Below are 10693 nucleotides of genomic sequence, written 5' to 3'. Positions count from 1 at the left end.
CCTCGGCTCCTTGCAGCCCCCCCACACCACCACCACCACCCCCCAACCCCTGCAACCCAGCACCCTTTGGGAGAAGGGGCAAAGCCGCATCAGCCGGGGTCCCCACCGCGATGCTCAGGGTACCCGGGGCTGGATGGCCGCGCGCTGCCCGCGGGCAGCCTGCCCGATTTGGGCAGGAATAGCGAGCGGCTGGTTTCGCTGGCTCATCGCTGAAGGCGCTGGCACGGGGATGGGGTGGGCTGGCATCCCGTCCCGCCGGCCAGCCCAGGCTGCGGTCAGGGAAATGCCCGGTCAGCAGCGAGCGGCGTCCGTTGGGTCCTGGGGATGGGGGAGCGTCGCCCCAAGGGGGGGTACGGTGCCCCGGGGATGGGTCAGCATCGTCCTGGGGACCCTGTCCCCAACCCCTGCTGATGGACGGCCCCAGGCACGCTGTCCTGGCAGAAAGCACCCCTACCCCCCCAATCCGTGCTCCCCGCTGTCCCCCCAGCCCTGCCCCGGGGCTGCTGCCCCCTCCTCTCCCACCCCCCACCCCCACCCCAGAGCCCCCCCGGCCGTGGGAATGAGAAGAGCTGGGTTGCAGCGGATCCGAGCGGGAGGATGAGGTTTATTAAATTAACGTCAAGGCAGCGAATACATCCGGCGTGGGTCAGCCCCGCGAGCGTCGGCGAGTCGGGGCTGGGGACCCCGGGGTGCCCTCACACCAAGGCGCTGGGTCTCGGGGTGCAGCGTGTGGGGGTCCCCAGCCGCCAGCTGGGGGGGGGGTGTTGAAGATTGTGGGAAAGGGGGAAATGTGGGGTTTAAATTAAATACAGCCACGGCAACCCACCCGGGGCGGGGGGCACAAAAGGAGGCTGGGGTCCCAGAGCAAGCATGCGAATTTGGGGGGGGGCTGGCAGCTGAGCTCGGTGGTTCTTCACTCTGAAAAGGGGTGCAAAAAATCCACACAAACATGTTAAAAACCATAAGGAGATGGAGAAGCGTTAGGTGGGTGGGTGGGCGAAGTGGGGGTGCTGGGTTTTGACAGGGAGGTGGCTACCGGAGGGGTCCCCCCTGCTGCCATCACTCGTCCCCCGAGGACCAGGGCTCCTGCTCGGCTCTCAGCCGGCACGCCGGCGGCTGGTCGGGCGCGAGGCACAAGACGTCGTCCCCCAAAGGGGACGTCACGGGGACGGCGTCGGCCCCACCGCGCTTGCCGCACGGAGCGGCATCGGCCAGCTTGGTGGCGGTGGCATCTCCGGGAACAGGGGGCTGCGGCGGCATCACCACGGCGGGCTCTGTGGTCTCAGCGGTGAGCTCCTGTGCTGGCAGCACGCCGGTGATGCCGTTCAGCACCTCCTCGGTGAATTCGGCCAGGTCCTCCAGGCTGGCCCCCCGATGCAGCCCGTTCTCGGCACGAACCGGACCCTCCATCCCCGGTGCTGCGTCCGCTGGCACCTCCTGCACCGTCGCTTCCTCCTCGCTGGACGAGGCGGGCGAGGAGTCTTCCCCGGTGTCCTGGGGTACCTTGATCCCGCCGACATCCCGCTGCCCACCCTCGGCCGCCCTCACCCCCATCACCAGCTCCTGGTTGAACTCCAGGGCTTGCTCAACTATTTCCAAAATATCCGAGTCTTTGATGACGTCCGCCGGCACCTCTGCAGAGAGATCAGCCGCTTCTGGGTTTTCTTTAATCATCTCTGGAAAACCTCCCTGCTCCAGCCCGGAGCCCGGCTCCTCATCCCCGGCTGTGGGAGGGCTGTCACCGTCCGCTGCTTCGTCCTCCGCAGATGGTTGCTCATCCGATGTCTGCTCCGCTTCGTCGGGCAGCGGAGAAACCGGCATCGCCTGGGCCTGGAGCCCTGCCGGAGGGGTGGGCTTGGCCGCGTCGTGGTGAGCCGTGCCGGCCTCGTACTCTTCCTCCTCTTCCTCCTCCTCCTGGCCCACCAGCCCCAGGTCGCAGTCTGGGAGTGTTTCGGCTCTGCCGGCGTCGCTCTCCGGCTCCGCCGTGCCACCGAGCTCCTCGACCGATTCAGCAGCCAAGCCCTCAGAGCACCCTGGTCCCTCGTGGGTGCCGGAGCCCGCAGCACCCTGGGCTGGCTCGTCAGCACCTCCCGCTAGCGGCCCCACGGCCCCGGGGGAGCTGGGATCTGCCTCGGGCACAGCTGGACCTTCCTCCAGCTCAGCAGTAAAACCAACTGCATCATCCTCATCCTCACCCTTTGGCACCTCGGGTTCTTCTGTGGGCATCTTCAGGTCTTCATCTGCTTCACCAACAAATGCCTCAAAGTGCCCTTCGTCCTCTGGCACCGGAGACGCTTCTCCAGGGGCTTCCAGGTCATCTTTGCTGGCTTCGGTTGCTTCAACTTTAATTTCTTCAAAGTCCTCGGAGATCTCGGCTTCCTCCGAGCTGGACACCTCCTGGTTGGGAGCAGAGACCATGAAATAACCTTCCTCCTCCTCCTCAGCACCCTCTGCCACAGAGGCTACCTCCATCCCTGCCTCCTCTTCGCAGCTCTCTGGCACGGTGGGAGTTGGTGGCTTGTCCCTCCCTTCCAGCCATCCTTCATCCTCTGGAGTAATTTCGGATGCGGGTGCTGTCTCTGTGCTCTCCTCAGACTCCGGAGGGTTTTGGCCGGGTGCGACCACAGCCAGCGTCTCCCCTTCGTAGAGGTGCAAGGGTGTGCTGTCCGGCAGCGTGTCCTCCAGCTCCACCCCCCTGCCCGTCCCCGGTGCCTGCTCCAGCTCTCCCGATCGCTCAGCATCCTCCTCCTCCCCGCTCCCCTCGCCGTCACCCGGCGCCTGCTGACGTGCCACGGGGCCGGCGCTGCTGCTCTCCGGCTGTCCCGGCTCTGAGCCGAGCTCACCGTCACCATCCTCCTCCTGCACCTCCCATGACTCCTCCGGACCCTCGGCCGGCTCCTGGCTGTCCCCTCGCCCGAGAACATCTGCGGGGGGACGGGCAGGCTGCTCCGTGGTGCCATCCTGCTCCTCCCTCGCCAGCCCCGGGGCCGGCTCAGCATCCGGCGGTGGCTGCTGCTGGCTCGTCCCCTGGCTCTCAGCATCTTCTTCAGCATCTTCCCGGGTTTCCTCCAGCTCTGCCGGCGACATGCCGTCTCTCTCTTCGCTTTCCAACCCTCCCGCGCTTGTCGGGGTGTCGCCTGCCCAGGCTGGCTCTTCTGTCCCCAGAGCCCCCTCCGTGTCCTCTGCCGTCACCTCCCAGTCCTCCGGACGGGAATTTTGGCTGTTGCCGTCATCCTCCCTGCCCCAGGGCTCCTCTCCCAGCTCTGCCTCCAGCTCCTCCTGCTCCAGCCCCTCTGCCGCAGGTCCTTCCAGCACCTTTTCCTGCAGGTCCCAGGGCTCCTCCTGGATTGCGCTCTCCTGCTCTGGGGTTTCAGGTCCCACATCCTCTCCTCCCTGGAGGTCTTCTCCTCCCAGCACCTCCCCGACGGCATCTCCCTCACCATCTTTTGCTTTGCCTGGGTCGTCCCCTCCCGCAGCATCTTCTTCAGCTCCCGATGAAGCCTCTTCTGCTGGGATGGCCTCGTGGATGCTCGAGGGCTCCTGCTCTGGGCACGTCTCCTGCCCCGGGTACATCTCCTGCCCCCTTTCCTCCTCTGCAGCCGGATCCGTCTCACACACGGGTATTTCCCGATGCTCAAACTTTTCCTGCTCCCCATCAACAAAGTCCTCTTCTGGGTGACTTTCCATGGGCAAAACCGGGCGGCTTTCCACAGGGACAGCACAAGAAGCTTCAACTTCTCTTTGCAGGGACTCCTCTTCTCGCACATCCACTCCTTCGCCCTGGAAATCGCTGTCCTCCTCGCAGGGGCTGCGGGGTCCCCTCTCCTCCTCATCCTCTGAGGGGTGCGATGCCTCCAAGCTTGGGTCCTCCACCTCATCCTCCCCTTGCTCTGGTTCTTCCCAGCTGGTTCCCGGCTGGCCATGGCCACTCACGTCCTCTTCCTGGGCCACCACGTCTGGTTCCCGTGGGCTCAGCACAGCCGGCATTTCCTCCTCCCACTCTCCCATCTCTTCCCGGCTCACCGTAGCGCTTAGGGAAGCAGCCGTGCCGCAGGGATGTGATCCCGGTGGAGACGCGGCTCTGTTGCTCTCCACACCCAGCCCCTGCAGCACGGCTTCCCCAGCCCTCTCCTCCGCTTCGGGGGCTTCGCCGTCCCCGACACCCTCGGAGGGATCTCGCCCTTCCCCTGCCCCTCTGCAAGCCTCTATGGGGGGAATGGGGCTGGGGGCACGGGCATCCTGGGGGGCCCACGCAGCGCTGAGCGTGGGCTCTTCTTTGGGCTGAGCGTCGTCTTTCATTTCCTTGAGAGCATCCTCCAGCGCCTCGCTGACCAGCTGGGCTGGGTACCGCAGGCTGTGGGTGGGTGCCGTTCCCGGGGGCTCGGCGCTGGCGTCGTGGGTCTCCGCCGCGGCACTGGGGGGAGGATGCTCCTTCCCTTGGCTCATCTCACCCCCGGCTCCCCCCGGCCAGGCAGGACCCTCTCCCTTCAGGCTCCCCGGCTCTGGTGGCACGGGGCTGGGGGGGTCCGGGGAGAGAGAAGGGGTAACTTTACTGGGCTGCGAGGGGCTCGGCGTGGGGCGGCCGGGGGCACCCAGCTCCCTGGTGATGCTGGCAGCCTGCGGTGCTGCGGCATGGAGGACCGAGCTGATTTTTTGGAGCTCCCTGGCGCCGGAGCTCTGGCTTTTGGGTGTCAGAGCATCACTTTGGGCTTTTGCTGGCTGCCCCCTCCCCTCCGCCCTGGGGAAGATGGAGGGGCTGGCGCGGTGGTCCCGGGGCAGCAGCCGCCTGGCTTCGGCGCTCACTGGTGCCAGCTTGCTGCTGCTGCTCACCTCCAGCTTGAGATCTGTAAAGAGCGAGGGGGAGCGCGGTGAGCGTGCCAAAAAGCCGCTCGTGCGGCTCCCCCATCCCTCCCCTGCCGCCCGGGTGCCTCTCGCTGCCCGCTGCCCCCTCTCCTATTTTTAAACAGCCCCTTCGTGGAAAGTGGGAAATTCCTCGCTCGAACGCAGCCCATGCCGACGCTCCCGGGGGATTCGGCACCGCGCGGGGCCGATGCTCTGCCTGGCTGCAGCCGCGGTCGGACCTCGCTGCTGGGAGAAGCGTACAGGTGTCGGGCTTTCCTTGGGTTTTTTTGGGGAGGAAAAAAAAGAAATGCTCAGCTTGTTACAACAGCCTGCGGTCCCGCTGGGCACGTGGAACTGCTCCTGCCCTCCCCGTGCAGGGGAGGAATTAAAAAAAGAAGTGAAGAAGCAGATAAGCTCCTATCTGCACCGCGGCGGCTGTGAGCCCCGTGCCAGGAGCCCCCGGCCGCTGTTTGCACCTTCCTATCGCAGCCGAGCCACCGCTGCCAGGAAAATGCTCCTGTCTATATTCAGCCTCATCCCCTGAACCCCCCCGGGGTGCCGTGACGGCGGTGCCGGGGGCTGGTGCCGGTGCTCCCTTACCTCGCAAGCCGTTGGCCAACTTGTATTCCCCGGTTGGCATTTGCAAGCGGGTGCTCTCTGCTTCCAGCAGCGTCCTGCAAGGAGAGGCGCAGGGTGGGTGCTACGGAGTGGGTGCTACTGGGTGGGTGTGTGGGTGTGTGCACCGCGCTGAGAGCCGAGCTGCTCCCTGTCCGCTCCAGCACACCCCACTGGGCTACGGCTGCCGCTTTGCAGGTAAACTGAGGCACAAAGGGGCTGCAGATGGTTTCGCTGCCCTGTCCCAGCTTGGGGGACGGGGATGGGGGGAGGGGACCGGAGCAGCCCCCCCCCCCCCCTTTGCTCCTGTCTCCCCTCCCATCCCCCCGTCCCCAGGATTAGTGTCCTGGGTGACATCATGCTCAGCCGGGGAGGCCCCTCTCGCTCGGTGGGGACAGCCCCTATTCTCATGCTAATTGTCCCCCCAGTCCCCTGGCAGCCTGCCATTGTCTGGGGCCATCTGGAAGGGCTGCAAGAGGGGTGCGGGGCTGCCCCTTACCCAAACCCCCCCTCCCTTACACCCGAGACACCCCCCCCCCCGCCCCCCAAACCCCGTCCCCGTCGGGGACCTCACCTGTAGGTCGCCACTTCCAGGCTGAGGGACATCTTGAGGTGCATGAGCTGCTGCCGGTCCTCCAGCACCTGGGCGATCTGCACCCGCAGCGTCTGCTTCTCCTGCTCCAGGGCCTCCATCGCCAGCTGCGGGCAGCACGAGGTGGGGGGGGGGTCAGGGACATCTCAGCCCTGCCGGAACCCTGCCTGTCCCTGCCAGACGTGAGACCGTGCAGGTGGCTCTCGCTTCCATCCAACGCCCCTGGGGATGCTGCGGGGTCCTGGGCACTCGATTTTAGCATGGGGGGGGGGGGGGGCTGAGGATGGGGAGAGGGGGGTGAGGTGAAGAGCGGGGCTGAAAAGTGAGGGGGGGGGCGACTGCCGGAAAGGCCGGGGGGATTCAGGACTGCGGGACGCCGGCGTGGGAAAGAAGCGTCTTTTGGGCGAGCGGCCGAGGCCGCAGCACCCTGTGCTCCACAGCACCCTGTGCTCCACAGCACCCACAGCACCCTGTGCTCCACAGCACCCTCTGCTCCACAGCACCCACAGCACCCTGTGCTCCACAGCACCCTCACAGCACCCTCTGCTCCACAGCACCCGTGGCCGGTCCCCGGACCTGGAACAAAGAGGGACCCTTCCCCGGGCGCCATCTCCGGCATTTCCAGCCCCGTGTCCCCCCCCGCCACCTCCCTCTGCCGAATTACTTTTGCAGCTGTTGGGTTGCAGCTGCAGCAAAGTCGGTCGGAGTTTATCCTCCCCGCAACCCCCCCCCGCTGCCTGCACCCTGCTGCCTGCACCCCGCTGGCTGCACCCAGCACTGGGCGGGGGGGGGGGTGGGTGCAGTGGGCAGGGGCATTCCGTTCCCGTGGGACCCCAGCAGTGCCCCGGGCAGGGTGGCAGGGGGGGACCTGGTGTCTGGGTGCTGCTCCCCTGCAGCGGGGTGGCCCCGGGTCCCTGTTGTGATGGGGACAGGGATGTCTCCGAGTCGCTCTGCTCTTCCTCCCGCCCTCCCCAGCTTCCTCTCCATCTGCAGCTAATCTGGGGCCACCGTCCCTCCCTGCCCCGGGGTTTGCTCCCTCCATCTTGCCTCCTCCTATCCATCTCCCCCGTCCCTTTGCAGAGGGTGGGTGGCCTGAGCACCCCCCAGACAGCCCCAGCACCCCGCTCTCCCCCTCCCCAGCCTCCTTCACCCACCTGAAACTTCTCTGCCTCCCCTCGCTGCTCCTGCCACTGCCGGGCCAGGTTCTCCTCCAGCATCTCCTTCCGCGCTTTGAGCCCCGCCAGGTCCTTCTCCAGATGTTGCAGCTGCAGCTGGCTCTGCTGGTTGTCCTCCACCGCCTTCCAGAGGTTCTCCCTGGCCTGGCAGAGGGAACCCTCCAGCTGCGACACCTCCGTCTTGTAGGTCTCCACCGCCCCTTTCCAGATCTCCGAGAGCCTCTTGGAGTAGTCCTCCACCTCCACCGGCTGGAAAGCCACCGGCGCGCAACGGAAGCTCTCCAGGCCCTGCGAGAAGCTCGCGATCTCCTGGTCCAGCCCGGCTTTCTCTTCCTCGTGCACCTCCAGCAAGGCTTCCACCTCCTTCTCCAGCTGCACGGCTCTCTCCTTCAACCAGATCTGCGCTCTCCTCTCCTCCTCCAGCTCCTTCCTGCTCAAGGACAGCTGCTTCTTGGCTTCTTCTCGGGCTGCCTGCTCCTTCTGGCACCTGCTTTTCACCTGCTGGACCTCCTCGTAGAGGTTGTCCCTGGCCAGCTCGACCGTGCACTTCTCCCTGAAGGCATGGTCCAGCGCATCCCGCAGGGCTCGCAGCTCCTCCTCGTACTTCGCCCGCCACGAGTCCCCGGCGGGGCTGCCCTTGGCGCTCTGGATTTCGGCTCTCAGCACCTCGTTTTCCTCCTCCAGGAACTTCACGCGGGCCAGGTACGCCTCCAGCCGCTTGTTGAGGTCCCACATCTGCAGCGACTCCTCGCCCAGGGCTCTCGCCCCAGCAAAACTTTCCGTGCTCAGCATCGGTGCTGCCGGAGGATGCCGGGGCTCTGGTGCCGGCGCTTGGGGAGGATGCCGGGGAGGAGGATGCCGGGGCTCTGAACAAGAGGGAAGGCAGGGAGGGCAGCGAGTGGCTGGGAGCGGAGGGGAGCGCAGCTATTCATACTCCACGCCGGGCGAGTGGGAGGCCCCTGAGACCCAAGCAAGCAGCGGGGCTTAACTCTTCCGCAGCCGGGCTGGCTCCAGCCCACGTGGGCTCGACGCCGGCTGCGGGAGGGCTGAGCCCTGTTCTAGCAAACGCCGCCGTCATTTCCCAGCCCTGGGGAAGGGCAAGGTGTTCCTTGGGGTGGCTGGAGGGGTTGGATGCACCCCACACACACACCCCCCATGGCTCGCCTGGGAAAATCCCCCCAATGCCCCCCCCAGAGCCTGAGCACTGTGCCGGGGTGCTGGGGGGCTGCTGTGGGGCTCAGTGTGGAGGTTGGGAGATGTTCAAGGGTGGGTGGGCAGATGCCCGTCCTCAGGGGCTTGGCTGCAAAACCTGGGGCCAAGGGAGCCCCGTCGGAGCCCGTCGAGGGTCCCACAGTCCCGGGGAGGTGACTGCTGCACCGGGGACACCGGTGCTTCTCGGTGCCCGGGGCAGTTTTGGGGCTCAGCACAAGCCGTGGCTGAGCCGGTGCCGTGGATCCGGCCATACAGAGATCCCTCTGCACAGGGACAACCGCCTCGGTCATCCCTGCCAGCCCCCCCACTTGGGGTTCTGCATCCAGCTGTGTCCAGCTGCAATATTCTTTCTTTCCAGATGTGTGCAGCGGGAGGTGCTGAGCAGAGCCGGGAGCCCAACGGGGACTCGCGGCTGTGGCTGGCCGCCGGTTTTGCCGGCAGCCTCCGAAACTTGGCAAGCGCTGACTCAACATTTGGTTTCGTTCACAGCTTTCACCCACACGGCCGAGCCGTCACGGTGGGGTTATGAATCGCTTCGCGGGGAGCGTTTGGGGATTAGTATTTTTTATTTTCTCTTTTTTTTTTTTTCTTTTTTTCCCCAGCTGATTTATTTGGGGGGAGGGCAGAGGGCTGGCAAGGGGAGGAGGTTTAAAAATTCAAACTCGGGAGAGTTCTGTGAACAAAAGAGGCAGGAAAACATCATCTGGGGAGAGACTTGTTGCCAGCTTTTTCTCCCGGCCCCCCCCCTCTCCCGGAGACACAGTGCTTTTCCCACGGGAGGGTCCTCGCTGTGTCCTCACCAGGGCAAGGATGAAAAGTGGAAATGTCCCCTCTCAGCTGTCCCATGGGGTGGGCTCCAGGCCAGCTCCTCCGCAGAGACAAGCAACAGTCCCCTCTGCTGGCAAAGGCCACCCAGAGCCACCCAGAGCCACCCAAATCCACCCAAAGCCACCCCGAGCCACCCCTGAGCTCCTTCCAGCCTTGCACCATCTGGGAGCTGGTGGGGCCCCCCCCCCGTGTCCCCCACATCTGGGAGCAGCAATACCAAGGGTCCCGGCCGCCCTTGGCGTGGCAGGGAGCGGGTTTTCCCCCTCGCATCCCATCTCGGTGCCTGGCCGGTGGGGAGGGGGGATGCCCCGGCTCGGGGGTCCCCGAAGGCATCGGGTTCCCGGCTCATCTCCGGCCAGACATCCTGTCTGGCTCCCCAGCCCCGGCTCTGGTTTGCCTCTTGAAATGCCATTAAGCAGCACAGGGAGCACCGAGGTCGGGTAATTCATCTCTGAGTCCCCCATGCCGCGGGCAGCGGGGCGATGGAGCCTTGCCGTACGCCTTCATCTTCCTCCTCCTCCTCGTTTCTGCAGCGCATCTGCTCTGGAGCCGGCCGTCCCCACCGCCTGGCTGCTCAGCTTTTCCACCAGCTCCCAGTTTCCTCCTCCCATTGGGTGCCCGTGGGGTGGCTGGGTGCCCCAGGGCTGCCTGAGGGCGACCGGCCCCCAATATTGGTGTCTGCCGCAAGGCGGCCCTCGGTGCCCGCGGCTACGCTGGGAAGTGCCCGGGGAGGGAGCGTTTCCTTCCTCCCTGGCCTCGCTCCCCTCTTCCTCCTCACGCCTTTGCTTTGTCTTTCCCCATCGTGCCCCGTCCCCTCTCCCTCAGCCAGCACTGGGGTTTGGTGGGGCAGCCCCAAGCCTGCAGCCCAGGGGTGCAGAGGGGTCCCAGCGCTTCCCTGCCAGGGGGAGGCTGGGGGGCAGAGCTGGGGAGGGGGCACCCCGGGGCAGGGATGTCTGTGTATCCCTTCCTTCGGTGGGGTGCTTGGGGTTGGGAGTCACTTGGGGTGGGGACATCCACGTCCCTGGGGGGTGCTTGGGGTTGGGATCCCCTGGGATGGGGATGTCTGTGCTCCCCCTGTCCCCGCAGGGTGCTCAGGGGTGGCCGTTTGGCAGCGGCGGAGGTTTGTGGGGGCGGCAGGTTTGAGGGTGCCGCAGCCCCCGGCGGTGCGTGTCACCCCTGGGTGGGGGGGGGTCCGGCAGGGTGGCAGCGAGCTTGGCACAGGGTGCGTGGCAAGTGCTGCTACGTGGCTTTGAGCAGGGCTGGAGGGGGAAGGAGGAGGAGGAGGAGGAGGAAGCACAGCTGGGCATTAGGGCCCTTCCAGCCTGGACGCAGCTGGGGACAGGGTCCCTGTGGGGCCAGACCTCTTCCCATGCCCTCGGCTGCTGGGGCTGGGCCTGGGGCAGTGGGAAGGGCTGGGAGGCTCCCCACA

General features: G+C 66.0%; 1 protein-coding gene across 1 annotated transcript; it reads right to left on the bottom strand.

Moving 5' to 3' along the window:
• Positions 1–586: 586 nt before the first annotated feature.
• On the bottom strand, positions 587–8111 carry NES (nestin). The gene is made up of 4 exons (XM_054806477.1): positions 7204–8111; positions 6032–6156; positions 5443–5516; positions 587–4844 (listed from the first exon to the last, which is right to left on the bottom strand). Exons 1-4 carry the CDS (start codon positions 8014–8016, stop codon positions 1060–1062), a joined length of 4797 nt encoding a protein of 1598 aa, XP_054662452.1. The 5' UTR covers positions 8017–8111; the 3' UTR covers positions 587–1059.
• Between the last annotated feature and the right edge of the window lie 2582 nt (positions 8112–10693).

The sequence above is a fragment of the Grus americana genome, chromosome 29 (assembly GCF_028858705.1).
Source record: "Grus americana isolate bGruAme1 chromosome 29, bGruAme1.mat, whole genome shotgun sequence".
In the NCBI taxonomy this organism is placed as follows: Eukaryota; Metazoa; Chordata; class Aves; order Gruiformes; family Gruidae; genus Grus; species Grus americana.
This window is presented reverse-complemented; position numbering and strand designations above follow the sequence as displayed.